Genomic DNA, 23655 nt, shown 5'->3' with positions numbered 1-23655 from the left:
GGACAGGACAACAGGACACACTCCTAAGATGTGCCAGGGGATGGATATCAGGAAGAATTTTCTCACTGGAAGGGTGATCAGACCCTGGAATGGACTGCCCAGGGGGCTGGCGGGGTCACCATCCCCGGAGATGCTGAAAGCAAAAGACACAAAGCTATTCCAGAAGATGGGGAAAGGTCTGGAGGGGCCTCATGAGGAGCAGCTGGGGACACTCGGTGTGTCCAGCCCGGAGCAGAGGTCAGACCTGCGCAGCCAGAGCTCCCTGAGGAGAGCAGGGCAGGCCAGGGGCTGATCTGACCACTCTGGGGAGCGCAGGGAGCAGCAGGAGCTGAGGCACGACAGGGTTAGACTGGATATCGGGAAAGGCTCTTCCCACAGAGGGTGCTGGGCACTGAACAGGCTGAACAGGGAACGGGCACGGCGCCAAGCTTGACAGAATTCGGATCTGGGACAACGCTCCCAGGCACAGGGTGGCATTGCTGGCGTGTCCTGTGCAGGGCTGGGTGCGGGACTCCATGATCCCTCCCCGCTCAGGATCATAGACATGGATACTTTCATAGACACTCCGACTCTATGAAAGACTGGATGTGTTCAGTAATGGGCTGGGCTCAACGACTTCAAAGGGCTTTTCCAACCCAGGGACTGACTCCGTCCCCCTGTCCCTGTCCCGCTCCTTGCCCCGCTCTCCCCGCCCCGGGTCCCGTCTGAGGGCGCCGGCCCCGCCCCGCCGTCTCCAGGCGCCGCCGCCAAGAGAGGAAGTGTCGTAAGAGCGGACAGGAACTGGCCGCGGGTTTTACGGCCGCGGCGGCCGCGCTTGGCGGCGGCGGAGCGGGAGCTGCCCAGACGCGGCGGTGAGTGGCGGCGGCGGGGGCACCGCGGGCCCCGAGCGCTGCGGGAACGGCGCCGCCCGCGCCCGCGGGGGGAGCGGGGCAGCCGCCACAGGGCGCGGCGGGGCGGCGAGGCGCGGCCCGGGCACCGTGCGTGCCTTTGTTCGCGCCCCCCCCACTCCGCTCCCCGCCAAGCGCGGCCCGTGAGGCCGCCGCGCCTCTCCTCCCCCCACCCCCCACACACCTTCCCGTGGCCCCCGTTGGGTTTGGCGCCTTCCTCCTCCTCCTCCTCCCCGGTGAGTTTGTGTCGGTCTCTCCCGTAGGATATGGCCGAGGTACCGCCGGGGCCTAGCAGCGTCCTGTCCCCGCAGGGGGACACGCTCTCCCCCTTCCCCGGAGGAGGAGGAGGGGGGGCTGCTTCCTCCTCCTCCTCCTCCGCCGCCTCCTATGCCGCCGCCGCCGCCGCCTGCACCGGCGCCCAGGACGAGGAGGCCGAAGAGGAGGAGGAGGAAGAGGAGGGACCCGCGGGCGGACGGGAGCAGCAGCAGCAGCGAGGAGGAGGAGGAGGAGGAAGCGACGGCGGCAAGGGGGGCCCGCAGCACCGCCACCACCACCGCCACCACCACCACCCCCCGCACCACAACCACCAGCTCAACGGCCTCATCAGCCCCGAGCTGCGGCACCTGCGGGCCTCCCTCAAGGGCAAGATCCTCGGCTCGGAGGCAGGGGCGGCCCCCGAGGGGCTGGAGAACAAGCGAGCCACTAAAACAATGGGCTCCGGACAGCAGCAGTCGTCGCCCCCCAGCGCAGCGCCCTGCTCGTCCCCCCACGCCAACCACCTCCCTCCCCAGGGAAGGACTGCACCCTCTCCTCCTCCTTCTCCCCCGGCTAAAGGGGACAGGAGTCAGCCTGCTGCCACAACCACGGCTGCCGCTGCTGCTAAGACTGCAGCCCGCAATGGGCTGGCAGGAGAGACTGGCTTGGAGGAGGAAGAGCAGGAGGAGGGGGATGAAGGAGGGGAGGAGGAGGAGGAGTCCCTGCAGCTACTCTCCGGGTCCTTAGAAGCAGCGTGCAGTTTGAAAGGCTCGGGAACGGACTGTCAGCCCGAGGAGGACCTAACGATACGATACGTCCAGTATGAGTCAGAGCTGCAGATGCCCGATATCATGAGACTGATCACCAAAGATCTGTCTGAACCCTACTCCATTTACACATATAGGTATTTTATCCACAACTGGCCACAACTTTGCTTTTTGGTAAGTGCCGGAGGGAGCAGGGAGGGCAGGAATTGGGAGTGGCTTGGGGCTGGGGAGGAGGGGATGGAAGGGTTGGCGTTTGTGGAAACACTTTTAATCATCTTTTTTGGGAATACCTGTCCCCTTGTGACCCGTGCAGGTACAAGTACAGCACGTGGCCGAAGTTCTGCATTTGTTAACACGTGTTTTAAATGGTGGGGAAAGGGTTTGAGCGCAGGGCTAGGATCCAGGAATTCAGGGCTTCTAATCTTGGTTTTGACATTGACTTTTGTGACCTTTGGTAGCTCATTTTATGATTCTGTCTCAGTTCCTGGGCTTGGATTTAAAAAAGAAAGTACTTAGTCCACTAATGCCTTGTAACTGCTCGCTAATTCTTGCACAATGGTTTTAAAACTGACTGAAGCGGGGCTGGCACGTAAATGCTAAGTGATAGGTGGGGAGGCGCTGTGAAAGGTTTAGCAGACTTTTTGATCTGTGAGCTTACTTTGACAAAGACAAGTCCCACTGTGTTGCTTTTACAGGTGTGAGAGTGCTCGCAGCATGCAGGAATCCTCACGTTGGCTCCCTGCACTAACAGCGTATTTAGCGTTGTATTCTTCCCAGTGCACTGTTGAAAGGCTGGTTTAGCTGCCCCCCTGCCTTCCTAAATGTTTAGCACTTTTCGTGTCTCAGTTGCAAGCTTTTAGGATGATAATGCATCCACAGGTAAATGAAAGCGAGTAGAAGCTGGCCTGAGGAGTGCGTGTGCATAGCAAGGGCTTAGCTGTGCTTGATTTACTCACAGCGACACTCCCAGCTGCCAAACAGAACGTTTAGGGGAGTTTGTGGCAATTCCTTGCTAAAGAAAATGAGGAATTCTTGTCTCTTGAAAGCTCTGTTTTAGCCAGAGCCAAGTCACCCTTCAGTTCAGGGCTATCTCTGAAATTTTGGTAGAATATGAGCACAAGAGGTGAGGCCCATGGAGCCCATCTGGCCTTCAACTTCCTGAATGCTCCTGGTTTGGGATCTGCTGGAATTTATAGCAGGATTGATATGGTCTATAGGAGGATTTTCACAACTGTGGCCCTTAAAACCCTGCAGAGGGAATACAGTAGGATTCCAGGAAGTTGAGCAAAGCAAAATGTTGACCTTCTGGAACAAAACAGAATATGATAATATTGAGCATTGTTGGATGCAAAGTCATGTTTGCCATTACAGGGATGCTGATCAGAGCACAGTGATGTTCAAACACTGAGCTCTGCCTCTGACAGATTTACCTCACACTGAGAGTAAAATACTCAAGAATTACAAAAGTCCATCCTTTGAGCATCAGGTGCAGCCCTGGTGATGCCAAGGCAATGTTGGATACTCTTAGATCACAATGCATTTCTTTAGACTTTCACTCATTATGGGGTTTTTTTGGTCAGGGAAAAACTGGAGAATTTTGTTGTGAGAAGAGCAGTGACAAGTTGTTTGACAGAAAACTAAAACAGATGATTTCTAATAAGCATATTTAAAGAGTAAGATATCACTCAAAGGAAAGAAAGCTTATTTTGTAGTGACAGCTTCATTTTTTGATAGCCCTGAAGAATCAACAAAACTCTTCTTGAACTCAATGAATTTGCCATTTTTTTAGAAAGGTGCAACAATGTAAAGTACATAAAAGTGTAGAGAATAATATATGGCTGTGAATGTCTAAAGCCAGCAAATTGTTATCTGCTTAATAATTTGAAGGTCTTGCAGCATGCTGTATCAAATTCATGTGTGGGGAGGTTGGGGTTTTTTGTGACTGGTTTTAATATTTTTGAGGTTTGTTTCTTAAAAGGTTGTCTTGAAAATTTTCTGATCTATAAAATATAATTTGTTCCTGCAGTTAATGGACTCCTGCACTATTTCTCTCCAATAAATAGCTTTAAAATCTTTATCTTCAGTCAGGGACTGCGTATTTCAATTAGGAAGAAGTGTCAGGATGGTGAACATGAAGCTTAGTGCCTGATCTCACAGAATCATTTGATTTAATGCATTGTGGCCCCACACCCTTCTGGTTTCAGGTTTTGTGAAGAGGGGTTAGCCTGTGATTTGATTGTATTTGGAAAAAGATCTGAAAGGGTTCAGCCAGTTCCTTTACTGAATTTCACCATCACCCTTTGAAAACTCGTCCAGAGCACATTCACCTCTCTGCCCTGTGCTGTCATGGCACCTTTCCTTCCCTGTCCCTGTGGGGGGAAAAGACTGACACCCCTGAAATTGAAGATGGGATGTGTGTTTTCCCTAAACAAACAGCACTTGTCTCTTTCTGGTGGTTTATTTGGTGAACCATCTGAAATGTGATTTCCCCGTTCTGACCATGCAAAGCTAATTTCTGGGGACATTATTAACTTTATTGCATGGATCTGAAACTGGCTAAATTTTGGCTTGCCCTTCCCAAGCTGCTCAGTTGCTCTAAGGGCTGGTGCTTGTTTTTCCCTTCTCTTCAACTCCCTCTTCCTGCCTTGTGCCAGCCCCTGTGCTCCTGTGATTTTGGGAGCCAAGGTATTCCTCTGACAGCTTTTACTTGTAAATGTGAGTGTATTTAGCTGTTTTAGGGTGATGCTCTGTTGGTTTAGAGCTGCAGATCTATTCCTGTAGGGTGTCCCAGGTGCAGGAGGAGAGGTGGGAGGGCAGAGACCAACCCTGACTGGTCAGTGGTGAGCAGAGTTTTGCAGGCTCAGACCACTTCCTAACTGTACACTCAGAGAAGTTAACATCCACTTCAAAAGGACCTGGAGATACTGGAACTCTTAAAACCCTGTTAAATTCAATATCTAATTTATCCACATAATTATTATCCTGACTTTAGGGGTAGCAGCTTGGGAATACTGCTCAGTGCTGAGCAGTATCTGGACTGTGGCAAGGTAATAACATTTTCCTCCATAAAATTCCAGTGTAAGGTGTCCCTGTCCATGGCAGGGGGTTGGGACTGATGATCTTTAAGGTCTTTTCCAACCCAAACCATTCTGGGATTCTGTAAAACTCCACCTGTCTGGTTCAACTTAAGTTTTGCCTGTCTTCAGAAGAGCAGGTTTGCAGTGTGTGTTAGGTGTGGGTGCCCAGTAAATGTTTGGTTTTTACCTATTCTCAGAAGCTCTGTCAGCCCAGTTTCTCCTCAAATACCCACTCCTCTGTCAAAGAATGACAGGGGCAGGGGGCATCTTGTGTTTCATGTCAAGTATTTTTAAGCAATGTTACATCTTTGTCCCCAGAAGGATTGTAAATGCATTTTCAAAGTTGTAGCTTTCTTTTCAAGTGGTTTTGAAGCTTCTAGTCTTAGCAGTGCTAAAGTTCTGAGGCTTGCATTTCAGACTGATAAATTAAATATTTCAGAAAATTGTTTTCAAAATCCTTTAGCGTGGGAGAGGTGAGCTTAGGAAAGCTTGCTCTGTGCCAGAGTTTGGATAAGACAGAATGTAATAAAAGGCTGAGTGTTGTAACCTCTCCTGTAATTCACTGTACCACTCAGCTGCCTTTTAAGAAAAATCTAGAAAATCTATGCTTTTATTGGGTTCTTCACTTTGCCACTAGCTCTAGCAGCATTTATAATTTAAACTTTCACAAGTTTAAAAATAACCCATTAATTCCATGTAAGTGGTTTTAAATGTGTTGTAAATCCTAAATGACTGCAGTTAAGTCTTGTTTTATACTAATGCTTTGCATTTTTTTAAATTGGATTTGATTCAAGAGTCTTGCTGTGTTGAAATTAAGACTTGTAAGACATCATCCCTGTTCTTCACTTGTGGAAAACCTGGGGCTTAAAAAGGAAGAACCAGAAAAGTCAGGAGGTTGTCTGAGAAGTCTTGTGGCAGTTTTGTAGGGAAATATGCAAACTTTGTACTCCAGTTTGTTTTTAGGAGTGATTTCGCTTTCAGGCAGTCTCTCGCTGTGAAAAGTGAAGTCCCTGCAGCACCTGGGCAGGTGACAGCAGCCAGGGCAGATATTCCAGGGGGTTTTCCTCACCCAGGAGGGAATTGCTGCTGTCCAGGTTCGTGGGGGGCAGCAGAGGGAGGCGGCGATTTGCCAGGAGCTGGGGAGAGCTGTGGCTGAAGTGGCACAGTGGGGTTAAAACCATTGCCCTGAGTGGATCCTCTGATGGCACTTGGCAACTTGATCCCTAAATGGGAGCCAGCTCCTACCCAGCTGTGCCTGGATAGTTGGGATGGACTTTGCAGGTGTGAAAGGAAAAATGCAGTGCAGCTTCTGTGTTTGAATTGCAAAATATTTCCCTTTTGGGGCTAATTGGCTGTTTTAATCTGCTTTAAACAAAACTCACAGGATCTGGATATTAAATGCATACTCAGACTGTGGCTGACAGACATAAGGCCATCTTTGATAATGAAATTAATACAAATTGATTAATTCTATGAAAAGTAATGTTCTTGCTGATGTACAGACATTACTCTACTAGCTCTTCCAGTATATTAAAATCTGGTTTGTTTTAAGCATTTAAACTTATTCATAGGAACAGAGATGATGCAAATATTGGATTTGGATTCATGTATGTTAATCCTGCTACTAATAACTTACTATTGGAGTAAATCTTATAGTACTCTGTGGAGTTTATAATGTATAATAGTGACTTAGGCTGAATTCTGTTTGTAGAAAATTGCATGTTTAGAAATACTCTTGTATACCTGAAAGGAAAATTTGGCTCATGATTATCTTTTCCTAAATGATGTTGTGTGGGAGCTACTTCTCTTCCCTCCTCACAACTCTCCCTGTTTCAGTCTGGGGTTTTTTTTATTTACACAGTTTAACTTTCTCCAGGAAATTAAATTACAAAGTTTTGCATCATTTTGGTTTAGGTTCATTTCCAGCTTTAGATAAGGTTGGAAAGAAGGAGAAAGGAGAGGAAAAGCAACAAAAGCCCCTCAGAATGAGGTGGAAATGCAGCACTGCCTTTGTGAGTGGAACAGCTGTAGATTAACTGCCAGACTAACCTGCCTGAAGACAGAGAAATAGATTTAGGGGTTTGGAGAACTGGTAACAGAGTCATTCTTTATTCAGCTCTCTGGCAGCAGTGGTAAAACCAGTGGGTATTTGCTTCTTTGATCACCGAGACAAAATTCTTTGCTGTTCATTTAGCATTTTAAATATATGATTAATAAATATAACTTTTCTAAAAAGTGCCCTGGACAAGAAATAGCTCAATCTAGATTGTCACTACTTGTGAAGCATGCAAAAAAAAATATATATAAATATATCCTAAAAATTCTCCACATAACTGTTAGGATCAACAGTTTGCACGTGTTCACTCCAGGGCAAAGCACAACTGTAACATGCTAGTTTGTGGTGTGCTTTTTTTTTTTTTTTTTTTTAGTGAGGGATAAGATTACATCTAGGTACTCTGCATAATTATAGCAATGTTCTGAGCAGTTTGTCTGATGATACTCTTTATTTAACTCCCTGCTTTTCTCAGGTCTGAGCTGAGGTCCAGAACTTGCCTTGAGCTGAAGCTTTGCATGCACAGCTCCTCTTTCCTGTGGAATAACCTGTGTTTTGGAACAAGTGAAAGATTGCTCAGAGGCTCTGTGTTTCAGTCCACTTAGATCATGCTACAGTTTTTGTTTGTTATTTTAAAAACCACTCGTTAGATTGTTCAGGGTTGTTCTTGGATACTGCTGAAATGTGTTTTCCTGCCAAATAAAAACTTAGCAATAGTTATATTTGCTTCAGCTACGTTAGAGATGGGGTTATAATCATGCTGTATCACAGGGCTTTGGAACTGCAGCTTGTACTTTTTTTGGCTGCTTCATTTCACCTTTGCTGCAGCTCCTGGTTAACAGCTGGCTTGGTTAATAACATCCAAGTGGAGGTGCTCAAAGATTTGATTCTTTTTGGGGTGAAGAGACTGTGACCTGCAGGAAGGAATCTTCTGTCCATGGAGCTTTGGCCTCCAGGCTGTGCACAGGGGTTCAGGTGCTTGAGTTTGTACCACAGACCCTGGAGCAGTGAGCTCTGGCTTCACAGGTGGCTGCTCTGAGGCCTGGCAGTGCTGGCTGCAGCAAGTCCCTTTCATTGGACATGTCTTGGAGTTGTAAATTTGGATTGTCCCCAGCTCTTGTGGCAGCACTTGCTTGTGCCAATCATGTGCTGTGCTCCTGGTTCAGCTGCTGCACTCGAGCCCAAGGCTGGTCCTCCCTGCAGCTCTGTCAGAGGCTGTGGATCCTCTCACACAGCCATATGTGAAATCAGGAGTTTCTTTTTATCTCTGCCCATCTTTCCTGAGTGCACAGGAATTTGTTTTCCCCTTGGATGCTGTCCCACTCTGCAGCATTACTCAGTTCTGCTGCTGCAGGTTATAATGTCATAAATCCCTTGTGCTGCCTAATCCCTCAGTTAACATCACTTAGGTTTTCCTTTTTCTCATGGTAAAATTCTGGTGAACACAGTGGGTGTGCAAGTGGTTTGCTGAGTGTTTGGGGAGGAGTTGGGTCCTTTCCTTTTTGGGGTTTTTCTTGTTAATATTTCAGGATTCCTGTGTCTCCTTGACCACGGTTACTGTAACAATGCCACTGGGATTAATTGCCAGTGCTCTTAACAAACGAAATCCCCAATAGTTAAAATGTGTGAAATTAACTGTGCTTTTTGTTTGTTCTCCTGGTGTCATGGGACTGAAAACGACAGTGTCTAAAGATTAAATGCAGCAACACTTTCCTCTGATCCTTTGTGGCCTTGACATTAAAAGCAGAAAAAAATTAAGCATGTTATCTAGCACAGCCCTTATACAGGAAAATTCAGATCACTATAAAACAGGAATGGACTTTTTTCCTCTGCAGAAGCCCATATGAAAGGGTAATTTATGCCTTAACCTGATATTTTATTTGTTTTCCCATTTATTTATTTTCGCTTTTATTTGTTTATTTTCCCTTTCATTTATTTATCTTCCCTTTTTAATCACGCATTCTTACCTGTAGACTTTCTGAAATGATAGTGTGGTTCTCCCCAGGAATAATTCATTGGTTGTTAATTGTCCTTTATTGGAATGTAATAAAGCAATTAAATCTGTTAATCTTGGTAATACTTTTGGAGACGCTTTTAAAATTTACATTGTTACCTCTTCATAGCTTTATACAAACAAATTCTGTGGGGCTCTTTCACTTGAGAATTGAAGTGTTTTACTGCTTTTGGTGGCACTGTGGATCCCAAACTGAGAATTCCACCTGTGTATGTTTGTCTTTAAGGCCATGGTAGGTGAGGAGTGTGTAGGTGCCATCGTCTGCAAGCTGGATATGCACAAAAAGATGTTCCGCAGAGGTTATATAGCCATGTTAGCAGTGGATTCCAAATACAGAAGAAAAGGAATTGGTAAGAATAGCCTTTTTTTGTCTTCTTTCTTCTTTAAATCCTCTCCAGCTGGGATAACTGTAGCTGTCATAAAGATTTAAGCTGAACTGAAGTTCAGGATGTGGTGCTTTGTGTGTCATCCTCGCCTTACTCAACCACACAGGCTCCCCAGTGGATTTTCTGATTTTGTTAAAATAACCTGAAATGCCCTGTGAGTTCACACCTGGGATGTGATAAGGCTAAAAAGAAAGGCAGGCAGCAGCCCCTTACCTCTGCCAAATAACAGTGGGAACTGCTTTGTGTTTTATGTGTGCCCTCATCACTGTATTTCCATGTTGTGTTCAGGCTCCTTTTTTACAGTGAACTTATTCCCTGACTTCCCCCTATAAATTATGCATATATTACCCATCAGGGAGAATGTATGGAGCTCATTATTGTATTAATCAGGGAAGAAAAATAGCTGTGTGTTGTTACTTGAGTGATTGAAATGGAGATCTGTTTTGTTGGGAAGGTACGTGGTAAAGAAATCACTCTTGGCAGGGAGTTTGCCCTTTCTCATTAATCAGTTTTGCCCTGGTGAAGGGATTTTCATTCTAACTCCAGTTAGCCAAGTTGGCTTAATTAAATCTCTCTTCTTATGGAACTTAATTTTTTCATGCTGGTTATTGTGAAATTACATTATGTAAGGTATTTTTAACTAAATGTAGACGTCAGCTCCAAAGCTTAGAGCTGTGCTTCACCACTCATCCTCACTGAACAGCTCATGCTTCTGTGATTAAAGACAGAAAATTACTTGCAATCAAAAAATACAGTGATCCATTGCAGAATGTATCATTGTGTTTGCTTTCTTCCAGAAAAAACCCTCCAAAAAAACACATTACCACAACTGTTCAAGCATGTGCAGATTTTTTCTTTCCCCAGTGCAATTCAAAAGCCATTGTTGGTTTCTGTAGTGGAGCAGAGGAAGAGGATACTGAGAAATCACTGTCTCTCCTTTCCTTTTAGCTGAGTCATGAAGGAGGCTGCCATAATTTAATTGCAGGTGCTTGGATTCAGAAGTAAATAAGAGCTAATGCTGTTATTATGGAGATCACTGCAAGACTTTTCCCTCACTTTAGTCAGTTGGTTAAATTAGAATTACATACATAGAATTTATCTTTAAAGCCTTGCTTACTTTAGCATTATTTATGTTGGCTTTTTCCAACATTTGCCACCTTGCTGTTTCTCAAAGTGTGCTGTTAATCTGAAGATCTGCTTTAAATGTAGAACAGTTTTATCATCACATTCAGTGAAAATCTCTATTGATTAAAGTTTTGAGAATGTATTACAGCATTCTGTAGATTCCTTGGGGTTTTTTTCCTTTTCCATAGCCTTATGGAAGTGAGATTTATGCAATTTCACTGAACAACAGTTTTTTCCACTAATAACTTTGAAATCAACTTTCAATTTCACCCCAGTTCTACAGACAAGTAGGGATATTACATTTGTAGAACTGTTGTGAAATAGATGACAAATTATTAAAAAATTAAACTTAATGCTTGACTGAGGGGAAGGGATGGGCTTTGAGAATATTATTAGATACTAGCAAACCCAAATGGGAGTGAGCCATAAAAACTGTGGTTTCATAAGTTCTGTTACTAATACAAGCATTTGTTTTAGTAAGAGGAAATTCCCATGGAAGATGAATGTCCTTCAAGTACATGCCAGCAGATTTTGACTTTAAATGCAACAAAAAGGAATGAATCACATCTTGGAAGGCTATATTTAACACCATGCTGAGCAGAGCAGCCAGTTTCTAATATCCCTGTGTTACAAGAATCTTGCACTTGAGCTGAGTCTCTGGATAACTTCACAGATTATTTTAGTGTTCAAACTTGAGACTGCAGCTTGACTGCAACTCCTTGTTTTTCTTTCCTCCCTCCTTTCCCCAGGTGTCATGTCATGTAGGTAGCACACATTAGTCATATATAAACTGGCATTTTTGTTTTGCACTGCAACTCTGACACTTACTGCAATCTGTGTTTCAGGTACAAACTTGGTTAAGAAAGCTATTTATGCTATGGTTGAAGGAGATTGTGATGAGGTAAGATTTTATAATCAAAACTTTCATAATATAAATGGTTTGCACTCTCTTGTTTGTGGATTCATTTCACAGGTTTTTCTTCTCCAGGATTTTTTTTAGGTGGGAAATAAGTTGGTAAGAAGCTCCTTTATAATAAAAGGGAAAACAACCTCAAAAAAAGTATGGCACAAATAGGAGATGAACTTTCTAAATTTGTCCTAAGTGCTGAAATTCAGCAATTTACATTGTGAAGCTGCCTCAGCCTTCACTCAGGGCCATTTTCCTGCAAGGGCCCCATTTGAGGTGCAGCTGAGCAGTGGGCTGAGCATGTCCTGTGTGGCCCTGCCATCCCTTCAGAGCACAGGCAGGCACAGAACAGAGTGTGCTGTGCTGCTGCAGAATGTGGATTTATCACAGCACTCATCAGCCTCCTCTGACACTGCACAGAGCAGGGCTGCGCTGGGTTAGCACAGGCACTGAACCACTGGCAAACTTCCTGCCCTACAAGTTGTTGCTCTTTCACCAAATTACAGTTCCTGCTTTCTTTAAAAATATAAATATTGTTTATAAAATATAAATAAATATTGTTATAAATTATTGTTTATAAATATAAATATATATGTTGTTGTGTGTCTTGTTTAACTTGTGAGGAGCTCTCCCTGCATCCATCCTTCCATCCTCCTTACCCAGGTGATGTGTCCCTTTAACTTCCAGCTCCTTGGCACAGTGCACTTGTTCCTGACATGTGAGCACTGTCATTTTAGTGTGTCATAGATAATGAGCCTTTGATCTCTCTGTTATCTCACTTCAGCTGCTCCCTCCATTGTCCCACTGCTCCCTCTATTGTCCCACTGCCCCCTGGGGAAGTTCTTATGCAAAGCTACACAGGACTTGTGGCAAACACTGCAGTTTATTTTCCACTTGTTGTGTTTCTCTTCCTGCAGTATCCCTGCCTGTGCTCTGGCTTCATTCATTGGGAGGTTTATTCTTCCCCTCAGATCCCTTCATGCCTCTGCTTGCTGCTGTCTTCTTCCCCCTCACCTTCTCATTTATGTTGTAGTTGGGCACTACAGTGCAGTCTGTAATTCTTTTAAGTTCTTTATTTTGGCTTCTTGCTTCTATCCTGATTTCTAAAATGCTTTCCTCTAATCTCTTTTATTGCTTGTCTACACTGAACTAATCAAGGAGAGATTGGTTGGTTTGTTCTCCCCATTGCTTTCCACTATGGTCTTGAGTTGATTTCCCATTTCTAGACTGGTCAAGATTTTTTAAAAATTGCAAAATACTTGAGGATCAGGGTTACAGTGTTCACACCACAGCTGCAGAAGTGAGATGCAGAGAAGGGAAGTGAATTACCCACTGTTATTAGAGAGTCAGGAGTAGAACTGGATGTTTCTACTCAAGCTGAGTTGCAGTAATTACTGTGTAATTTCTGAATGTGCTATTCCTCATGTAAATTCATTTTAGATTGGACTATCTAACAGGTGACCTCTAACAGTAACCTCTTTCTGTGTCTTTTTCCTCTACCACTGTCATATTAATCCAAGATCCCTTTTTGCTGGTTTTTATCTCCATAAACATGAAATAAATGTGATAAGGGTTGCAGGTCTGCAGTGAGGTCTCATTAAGTCTTAGTCACAGATTTTCCTCTCTGCTGCTGTATAAATGCTTTGGACCAGGGGCAGAGGGCATTTCTCAGATTCTGTCTCTATTCAAAGGCACTACAATTCAGACTCCTGGTTTTGGAACTGCTGTTTGTAGAATGATGATTCCAAACTCATCCCCTGCATTTTGGGGGCTTTTGCACCAGCTGAATCTTGTGCTGGCACTAAATTTTGAACTGGGAACCCTTTAGGGAGCATGGAATACAAGCAGAGTATTTTACTGATTATTTTTCTGCACCATCAACTGAGGCACACCCACACTTATGTTTATTTATGTTATTCTTTTCCACATATAGATTATGCACAACCAAAGAGCCAATGTTTTCATGTTTGGTTTTTTTTTTTCTTTGCCACCAAGTAGGCTTCTTCCACATACCCAAAATGGTGTAAATAAGGAGGTTATGTGGTGGAGTGCTGAGTTTTCAGTCAGACCAGAATCTGAAAAATCTAACTAGGCACCCATGAAAAGCTCTGCCCAACTCTTGGGTCTCACCAGTTTTCACAACACTTGTCAGGAGATCAGTTTCTGATTAATTGATGCTTAAAGCTCATCAGACACAAAGTGCTGCATCACAATAATTTGTCTGTGTGAGGCACAGAAATAGTTTAATCATCCCTGCAGCTTTTTAAGGTATTTTTCTACATCTTTGAATAAAATCAGAATGCTGATGAAAATAAAAAGATACTGCTTTTTGAGATAAGATGGAGTGCAATTAAAAACAAAATGCTATTTTCTGAAACTTGCTTGGAATAGGATTAAAAACATGAATATGCAGCTGTGGGTGTCGTGAAAAATTTCCAAAGGCTGCTTGGAAACTCTTCCCTTCAATCTAATTATGGCATAGATGCAGTAAATAGACTTAATTTTAATAATTTGTGGCATATAATCTGATAAATGCCTCACTCAGTGTGTTGCTTTTCAAAGTATCACAGATTTGGCTTTGGAGGTACCAGCATTGAGTCCTGAAAAACAAAGGATTTCTACAACACCAGAGATGAAAATCTTGACAAATCACAGCTGATAGGTGGCATTTCAAAGCCTGCTGCAATGTTCTGGTGTTTAAGGACATTTTTTTTCCCCTGGAGGCTGTTTTAGTGGGAATAAACCAAGGCAGGCCTGTGGAATGAGTGGGTTACTCTGAGAGGCAGAGTCTTCCTCAGGGGTGGGGAAGATTTTCTCTGGGAAAGCTGTGGAGTGGCTGAGGAGGTGAATTGGGTGGAATGGAATCTGTGTGCAGGGGAGGAGCTGCCCGTGGAGCTGCCCATGGCCTACATCAGAATAGAAACCAGGGAAGTGATCTGCTCTTGGGGGTGGGTGCTTGAACCAGAAATAACCTTCAGGCCTGGAGAAAGCACTCACACAGCAGCTTCCAGCTGCAGTGTCTGCAAATAACATTACAAAACTTGGGCATTCTGATTTGTATTTTTTTTTACACCTTTATGACTTTCTCAAGGCCTTGATGTTCATGAATTCTGATATTTGGGGTAGTGAGCTGTACTGGGCTGAGTTTCCAGTGGATAACTCTGGGCTGGTTGCATAGAAAAGGTGAATAATGGAAATAAATCAGGTGAAGGTGGACAGTTCTACTTTCAGCTCCAAAGTTTGGGAAATATTTTTCTTTTAGTTTAAAAAAGAAAAGCATATGCAGACTGCAGCAAGGTGGGTGTCTTGGCTGCTTTTTGTACTGTTTTTGCTGGCAAGCAATTTCCCACAACTCTACAGCTGAAGACCATCCTGTGGAACTGTTCCATCCCTTAATTACAATAAGGAAGGAGGAGTTGTTCATATGCAGGTTTTCCATCTGTAACAAATGACTCAGGAATCTGCATACAATCCATTCACTTTGTGTTACTGAAATAATATTTCAGTCATAAGAAGTGAATGGATTGATAACTAATGAAAATAAGACTCCAGTAATGGGACTTCAAAAACCTTTTTTAAACAAAAATGTAGAACATGAAAGGGACCCACAGATTCTCATGAGACTTCCCGTTGGAACTTCAGGGTGATTTAGAGTGGGGTTTTTGACCACACTAGTAGGTGTGTAATTTTAATTCAGCACCACACTAGTAAAAATGAAATGTGCATTTTTATGGAATCCTGTTTGAAATCATTACATTGCTGATATTTTTAGTTTCTCCTTAATCTACAAAACATAAAAAGTATGAACTTTAGATTTTGAGTAATGCCATGCCTGTCTTTAAAAGTTAAAGTAGTTAAATTGATTAAGGACACTGGACAAGCCCTCATAACTTGAGTCTGATGATTTGTCAGACTTAAAAGTAAGAATAGCAACCTCCTCTGAGTGCTGAGAGGACTTCTTAATTTGGCTGTATCCATTCTATGACTTGGGTTTTAAACTTGAGTTCCTTCAGAATATGAGCTGAAGAAGCAAGAAGGCTTGACCACTGCAGTTGGCTTCAGTTCAGGAATAAATTAAAAGTGTGAAAATACAGCAACAAGGAACATTGCACTCCACTCTTAATATAGATATTTTTTGCTCTAAACCCAGTTAATATTAGAGTTGAGCTAAAATGTTTGGTTTATGAAATTTAAGATAAAAGAGAATGTCACAACCTTCAGAAAGTTGCAACTTGAGCAGAAAATGCTGTTAAATCTAATCAGAGCCTTGCTGCCCTTCAGGGGGGGTGTAGCTGTGTTATCAGAGGATTTAACAGGCATATGTTACAACAAAATCGACCCACAAGAGCAGAAATAAATGTAACAATCGAGGGTTTGGAGCTTGATTGAAAAGCTCACACAGGAAGAGATGCATTCTTCAGCAAGGGAAGCTAATGAAACCTGAATAAGATATGCCTGTGTTTCCTTTTCAGATAACAGAAACATGTCTTCAGCTGCAGTGTGTTGAGATCAGGGAATTACTTTTCATTGTGCTGAGACTTCCTTAGAAATACCAGAGCAAATCTTTTGCATTTGCTTTCAAGATGAGCATTCACTCAGGTAGTGGGATTCCAACAAACCTGTATTTCAACATTTAACCACTCCCTTCAGCTCAATCACCTGCAGTGCTGGAAATGTTTTAGCATTGCCAAGTGTTGGTGCTTGCAGTTGAATAGAGAGTTGTTACATCACTGTGCCAGGTTGCTGAACCTTTGAGAGAGTGAATGCCCTTGGTAGCTGAGAGTTCAAATAAATAATCCTCTGCACAGGTCATATTCCTGCTTTGGCTTCAGTGTTTTGTTTAAATTGGAGTTAAGGAGTTGTACAATGTGTGGAAAATGGCCTTCTCCAGCAAAATGATGGTGCTTCCATAATTTCTTACAGATGAATAGTTACCCATTTTAATGGATGAAGGATGTTAGGAGTTCCCCATCAGCTCACAGGACTTGCTAGTAATGTTCTGGGAAGTGCCAAACAGAGAAATTCAATCTCTCATTCTTCTCACAAAACTAAGGATTGAATTAGGTTGTCTTATGTGTGCAGCTACAGCACTGCCCTGCTGTAATTTAAGAACTTTGCTGATTAATATTTCAGTGTGTGACTCTTGGTTCCTTTTTGTAAAACTAACTGTTTCCAGGTCTTATATTGTTCATTGGGTTGTTATCCCCAGCTTCATTGTTTTTTCAGCATCCTTACACTGACAAACACAGGTGGAATTGCCCATTGGATGTGGCAGCCAGTGGTTAGACTGGTCACCTCCAATAAGATTTAAAAATCCTTTTCATGCATTTATTTGACTCAAGTTTCAGGCCACTCTGACCACTGGCTGCCTCCCCCTTTCACACTGATCTAGCCACTCCTCAGACTGCAGAAAACAAACCCTGTGGAGAGAAAAAGGAAAGGTTTTCTGCCAGGTGGCTTTGAAAGGAGCTCAGCAACCAGCCTTGAGAGCTGGCAGGAGACTGGGGGGAAAGGAAATGGGAATGTGTGCCTGAAGGAAGGGAGGCCACAGAAGCCACAGAATAGGTGGACTTAAACTGCTCTACAAATCCAGGCTGGTATTTTGGTCCTGTATTTTCATTCTTTCTACAGTGACCATCAGCTGCTCTTTAATATGTGGATATTCACTATCAGGGGTGTATGGAGCCTCAGGCCTTGTTAGTTCAGTCCCTGTTCTTGCTAATAGCAGAACCCTAAATAATTGAGTTGGACACCAGTCAAGAGGCAGAATGAGTTTTTATTACATGGAGGCAATGCAGGGCTTGGCAGTTATGGCAGAGCTCTGTCCAGTGCATGTGGAGAAAAGAGAGGGAGAAGGAGAAACAATTTTGAAAAATTCTGAAGTTTTGTGGTTAATGTCTTGTTAAGGCCAGTGTAGTTTTTTGCCTGTGCTTGAGAATTCTCAGACAATTTTGAGTCTTAATTTGGACTACTCTTGGACTTGGGTTTGGTCTGAGTTATTTCTGACAGGTCTTTCTGCAACTATGATCTTAGCAACAGAGGGGGAGAAATATGGAAAACTGCTTAATCTTCTGGTGTGCACTGTGATTTGGGCTTAGGGTATTTGCTGGTACCTAAGCTGGATCAGGCTTGGAGCAACCTGGGATAATAGAAGGTGTCCAGTTGGAACTGGATGATCTTGAAGGTGCCTTCCAGCCCAGAGCACTCTGATTCTTGTGCTAAGCACAAATACTCACTGCAAACGTTGGCTCTAACAGCTGGTGTCAATTCAGAGCTTTTATCTACATCTAACTCCAAGGAGTCAGGGATCAACGATATTAAATCATTAAATCCTCACGTGCCAAGTTCTTGTGACATGCAGAAGTTCAGCTACTCACTCAAAAGTTGTTTTAGACCCTAACCTGTTTGGTAGCTTGGGTTTTGGGGGAGGCTGTTTGGGATTTGTTTGTTGATGTGTTTTTTACCCTTGTTATGAGGTGCTGAACTGAAATACGGTTTACAGTCAAGACCTATAATCTTGAATGTTGTTTACAATTATAGCTGTGGATGAACTGCTATATTATATTTTTTTTTTTAATGTGGAAATGGATGCTTAATGTGGAAATATTGCTTAATTAAGTAAAGATAAGAAGAAATTAATTCCATTCATTGCTAACAACCATACCTTTAAATAAAACCTTTGGAATTGGTTCAGCAATCGTGTACTTGCAACTGCCGACTAACACAACACAATTCTTGTTCTTTCTTTTTCTTGCTTTTCTCCCTTAAAGGTTGTATTGGAAACAGAAATCACAAATAAGTCTGCTTTGAAACTTTATGAAAACCTTGGTTTTGTGCGAGACAAGAGGCTGTTCAGATACTATTTAAATGGAGTGGATGCACTGCGTCTGAAACTGTGGCTGCGTTAGGAGACCCCATCCCAGCCAGCAAGCGACGTCCCAGCAGCGCAGAGTTGTCCTTTGCATGCATTGCAATTTGTCCCAAATTGCTTTGCAAGGTGGACTTTTAGTACTTTCCATGCAGCTCTTAAACCTGTCAGTGTCCCATTGAGTGTCGCACACATTCGTTGCACTTTGGCATGGCGCATTTGTTCCGAATTAAAGCCGATTGTCTCAGACTCCGAGTCCTTTTGGTACCAGCCAGATGTGCCAGGTGATAGCCAAGATATGTTCATTCATTTGCAAGTCTGCTGACTCTTTAGGACATCCACACAGTGAACGTTTTAGCACAGAAAACCTGGATGGGAACGCCGCGTTTGGTTCCCGAAAATTCAAAATAAAGCCAATGTAGATTGTAAAATTCTATAAGTATACTAACATTTCATACAAAAATTGCCATAGTTTTATGGGGAAGAAGAAGAAGAAAAAGAAAAAAAAGGCTTCAATTTTAGGTTTTATTTTTCAATATTGAATTTTTCCATTCTTAAATATTGGTACCTCAGTGATTAGTGAATGAAAAAATGTATTGTAGGGTGGGGTGTGTGTTACAACGAGTAACCATTAAATTGCGTCTGCCAGTGCCTGTATAGATAAGTATATTTGTCTTCACCTCTAAGTTTGGAGTGCATGCTTTTATTCTTTTACTTTCTTCAGTTGTCTTTGCAAGGAAAAAAAAAAAGAAATCTGCTTTTATTTAAATTCTGGATTTGATAATAAATTATTTCAGATTTTTATCATTCGGATACTTCTCCCAAACAAGGGGTTGGAAGGCCCTTCTTATAGCAAGAAGTGTAAGCTATTTTAAAACCTTGAGTAGCTGCTAAAAAAACCTGGTGGCACCAGTGAATCTCTGCTGGGTTTGGATGCACTTTTGTCATTAAAAGAGTGAGGGACTTCTTTTAAAAGAAGATATAGGAAATTAATGTAAATTGGTATGATTTTTATTTAATCAAAATTATTGCTAGAAGCTCTGAGAAACAGCTATTTTAAGATAGTTGGAACAATTTTTTTTCAGATTCAGATTGCTTTGCTTCAGTGTTCTAAAATGCTTCAATCTTTGGTTCTTGGTCTTGGAAATGAATTTCAAGGTGTATCATATTCATTTTCAGCTGCTCTCATTTTCTCAACTTACATGAGCTAAATTATTGGGGGATTTTTTTCCCCTCTAAAATCAAAGCAGCGGGGAAGGAATTCTGTCTCTCTTTCTTGCATTCACTCTTGCTCTGTTTTTCTTTATTTTTTTTCCTTTCTTTATTTGGGCTTACATAGGTTTTACCAATACCCATCAATTTTTTCAGTAATGACAGCGTCAAGGCTTTGTTGTTCTGTGTGATTCCATAGCCCAGGTCTATGAATCAGTTGGGTTGGGTTTTTTGATTTGTTTTGTGGGGGTTTTATTTTGTTTTGGTTTTGTTTTGTTTTTTTGAAAGACAAGAATAAAGGTATTAGGTGACTTGTGGAAGCACCTCTGTAATCAGAGATCTCAGAATGTTCAGAGTTGGAAGGGACCCACCAGGATCAGGTCCAGCTCTGAGGTGAATGGTCCTTACAGGGATCAAAGGATGAACTCTCAGTGAATCCACTCTCATGGAACCGAGCGAATTCTCCAGATTTGCCTTACTACACTTTTTATTTTTTCCTTTTTAGAGTTTGGTTTGAGTCATGGGGTTGGTTTTGGGGTTTTTTTTTTGTTTGTTTGTTTTCATTTTTACTAATTACTGTACACTAAAAACAAAACCAACAAAACCCCTACCTCCAGTATCATTTGGAAAAGAGCCCTGTGCAGGAAAACTGGATTTGAGCAAAGCCGCCTTTTGCACAGACCAATCGCACATGGTGACGGACGTTTCTTACCATGTACAAATCATGAGTTGTATTTGAAAATAAAGATTTTTAATGGAAGCTGGCCCTGCTGAGTTTTCTGCTTGTAGAGACACCATCTGTGCTGTCCAGGGGGTCTGTTCCCCTCAGTAAAGAAAACTCATCTTTAAAAGGGTGCCCGAAACAAAGTGTTGTGAGTGGGGTCTGTTACTCCCAGGACATGCTGGAGCTCAGCCTAAAGCCTGTGTGTGGCCACTGCTGCCTTGTGACACCATCAAACCTCTTGTTTTCCTGCCAGTTTTTCTGGGTGGCTTTTCAGCAGTTTTGATCAGTGTTAAGACTTCAATGTTGGATTCAATCCCTTGAGTCAGGTTTCCCTCAGCTGTGGTCCTGGACATGTCCCTATGTCCTGCCTTGGAGCTGGATCAGGAAGGTTTCAGACCTTGCAAGCAGCTGCTGGGCTTGATTCACAAATTGCAAACTGGGCTGCCTTGTGTGTCTTGCTGGGGTTTCAGTCTGCAAAGCCAGACAGACAAGTTTTCTATTGGTTAATATTTAAGCCGTGGGTGTCTTCAGATTCAAAAGCCGACTCGCAAGTGAGCTGAAATCCCTCCTCACTGCCAAAAAACATCCCTCTGGAGCAAACTTCAAATACAATTCTGGTTGGTTATTGTAAGAAGTGGTTGCTGCCATGCCTGTGTTGAAAATACTGAGCAAAATAGGTGTAGATCTCTCCTTTTTTTTTGTTTTTCCATATGGCCTGAAAGGTTCTGCCATGGCTGCTGTGTCATAGTTCACTGCAGGAGACACTGAGCTGCATGTGCTGGGTCCTGTCAAACAGATTTGTTCTCTGTGCTGCTTGGGATTAGGAAATCAAGTGGGAAGATTTGATTTTGCATAGGTTTTCAAAAGGAATCTAGCAAGGAAAGGTTGGTTATTTCTCCTGTCTGTTGCTAAACACAGTTCTCTCCCCCCCTCGCCTTTTTGCATTGACAAATCTAACTAAGGAGTTGATTGCTTTTATATTTAAATTTGCCCAAATGTTGCTACTGGCTGACATGTCAGTCTGGATGTTTGCATTCATTTTGTTGGTTTTTTTTAAAGAAATGATCAGGTTCATCACCTTCAAGGCATCATCAGATTGGTGTTGCAGAGTATGTCACAAACTTTTTCAGGGCACTGCAAGACATTGCTACAACTCAGTGCTGTGTTGAAAAAACTTCAGGTCTTGTATAAACATTACAACCTGTGTTGGAGTTCAGGTATCAGGTGGGCATCTATGAAAATAGCAAGTGTATCTCAAAATACTGGACTGCTGTTTTGAGTGGATTATATTCTTCTGTCCCTTTATCCTTTTTGATGAGAACAAAACCAGTGGGGTTACGAAATGTACAAGTTGTCTAAATACAATGCAGTCAAATAAATGGTTACGTTGTTTATCTATTTCCTTTTCAACGGGAATGTTCTAATGCTTGTTTTGCTTTCTCTACAAAATACAAACTCACACTTGCTCAAGGCCAGGCTGGATGGGGCTTGGAGCACCCATGGCAGGGGTGGTCTTGAAGGTCCCTTCCAACCCAAACCATTCTGGGATTCTGTGACAGAGAAATGGTGGGAAAACTTTTACAAGAGAAAACTGCCTATCATGGCTTGATTTAAAAACTGCCATGCCTGTGTCAGGGGCATCTGGAACATCATTTATCTGAACAGTGTCACAGCTGAACTGAAATGGGTCCTTTTTTATGGCTGTTAAGTCGTGACTAACACAGACTCTGGATTTCCTGGGAGATAGGAGGGGGTTTATTATTTTGGTTGCAAGTAAGCAAGAATTGGGAACTGCTTGCAGCCCTTGCAATGCTGAGAACTCTTCAAAGCATACAGAGGAGTCCTGTATGTTCTTAGAAGAAATGTACTTTTGAAATCCTCTCAAAGTACTTTCCATGTACTTTGAGCTTTATTCCATTTTAGTTATCCCACTTTGTCCAGGCTTCTAAACCCCTGGGGATTTGCCAGCAGTTGTGGCTGTGTGTGGTGTGCAGGTGACTGAGGGCTGCACCCAACCTGCCAGAGAGCTCCAAGGCTTTTCTCCTTCCCGTTTGTTTTGATTCCTTACAGCTCCCAGTACCTAAAGAGGAACTTTTTAACAAGGGTGGAGTGACAGGACAAGGGGCAATGGCTTCAAACTGACAGAGGGTGGATTTAGGTAGGAGATGAAGAAGAAATTCCTGACTGAGGGTGCTTAGCTCCTGGCACAGGGTGCCCAGAGCAGCTGTGGCTGCCCCTGGATCCCTGGCAGTGCCCAAGGCCAGGCTGGATGAGGCTTGGAGCACCCTGGGACAGTGGAAGGTCTCCCTGGTGGAATGAGATTGTCCCTTCCCACCCAAACCCTTCCATGGTCCTGTTATTGCAGTGAATGATTCCCAGCTGTTCAGCCCTTGCAGGTGGCTGGAGTTTGTAACCTCCAGTGGGAGACAGATTTAAATTCCAGCTCTGCATCCACCACAAGTTCCATCCTGGATTTAAGAAATTGTCCATCACAATCAAAACTGAACTCCAAGTACATCAGCAAAAAAGGTCCTAAACAGCTTCATAACTTCCCTGAGAGATGTTTTCCCTATTTTCTGCACCAGCTATTGCCTTGATTTGGGGCATTTTCTTTTAAAAATAAAGAAAACAAAAGCAGGAAGGGAAAATTACTTTCTGCTGAAGTGAATGCTTCTCTCCAGGTGTCAAAGACAGAGAAGGTAACAAAGGGGGGGTAGTGGACAAAGATTGAATACAGGACCTTAATAACAACTGGTTTTCTACTTTCTGTCTGTAACAAGATGCCACTTGCTGCCCTCTTTTTTTTGTTTGTTTGTTTGTAAAATACCAGTTAAGAAGAAGGTTGAAAAAGTAGGTGACCAAGCAGCTTTGCTAAAGCAAGAAAGATTTATGCAAAGCTGAAGTGATTACTTATATATAATAATAAAATGATAGACTTGTTGAATAACCCGAGTTGGAAGGGACCCATAAATATTATTGTACCCCAACTCCTGGAAAAAAATTATATTATATTATATTATATTATATTATATTATATTATATTATATTATATTATATTATATATAGCATATATAGTATATATTATATTATATTTATATTTTAGATTTTATTTATTATATTTCTTATTACATTATATTACATTATAATACATTATAATATTATATTTGTTTATTATATTTATAATAAGAACTTTATTATATTTATTATATTAGCTATTAAATCCCCTTCCAGACAGTACCCTGACAATCCCTGTCCACATGAACACGAGTAATTTCCATGAGTAATTTAGAGCGCACAGTTAATTGAATACTCTGATGTTGCCACAGCTCCCTCCCAGGGGATGGAAAAGGCTCTTAGTCTAAATCAAAATTAGTCTTTAA

At 42.6% G+C, this 23655-nt stretch overlaps 1 protein-coding gene across 1 annotated transcript; it reads left to right on the top strand.

The window, feature by feature from the left end:
• The first annotated feature begins 819 nt into the window (after positions 1 to 819).
• NAA30 (N-alpha-acetyltransferase 30, NatC catalytic subunit) lies at positions 820 to 21673 on the top strand. Its single transcript, XM_054286859.1, has 5 exons — positions 820 to 851; positions 1151 to 2083; positions 9280 to 9403; positions 11410 to 11465; positions 18242 to 21673. Exons 2-5 carry the CDS (start codon positions 1154 to 1156, stop codon positions 18377 to 18379), a joined length of 1248 nt encoding a protein of 415 aa, XP_054142834.1. The 5' UTR covers positions 820 to 851; positions 1151 to 1153; the 3' UTR covers positions 18380 to 21673.
• Positions 21674 to 23655: the final 1982 nt, after the last annotated feature.

This window comes from Melozone crissalis, unplaced genomic scaffold (genome assembly GCF_028551555.1).
Source record: "Melozone crissalis strain CALT ecotype California unplaced genomic scaffold, PUWL_Pcris_2 ptg000056l_1, whole genome shotgun sequence".
NCBI lineage: Eukaryota > Metazoa > Chordata > Aves > Passeriformes > Passerellidae > Melozone > Melozone crissalis.
This window is presented reverse-complemented; position numbering and strand designations above follow the sequence as displayed.

Excerpts from the sequence above, each read along its gene's own strand:
- NAA30 (XM_054286859.1), top strand. The coding sequence starts at position 1,154 with ATGGCCGAGGTACCGCCGGGGCCTAGCAGCGTCCTGTCCCCGCAGGGG. Across the intron at positions 2,084-9,279 it reads GGCCACAACTTTGCTTTTTG|GCCATGGTAGGTGAGGAGTG; the intron begins GTAAGTGCCGGA and ends TTTGTCTTTAAG. Across the intron at positions 11,466-18,241 it reads TTGAAGGAGATTGTGATGAG|GTTGTATTGGAAACAGAAAT; the intron begins GTAAGATTTTAT and ends TCTCCCTTAAAG.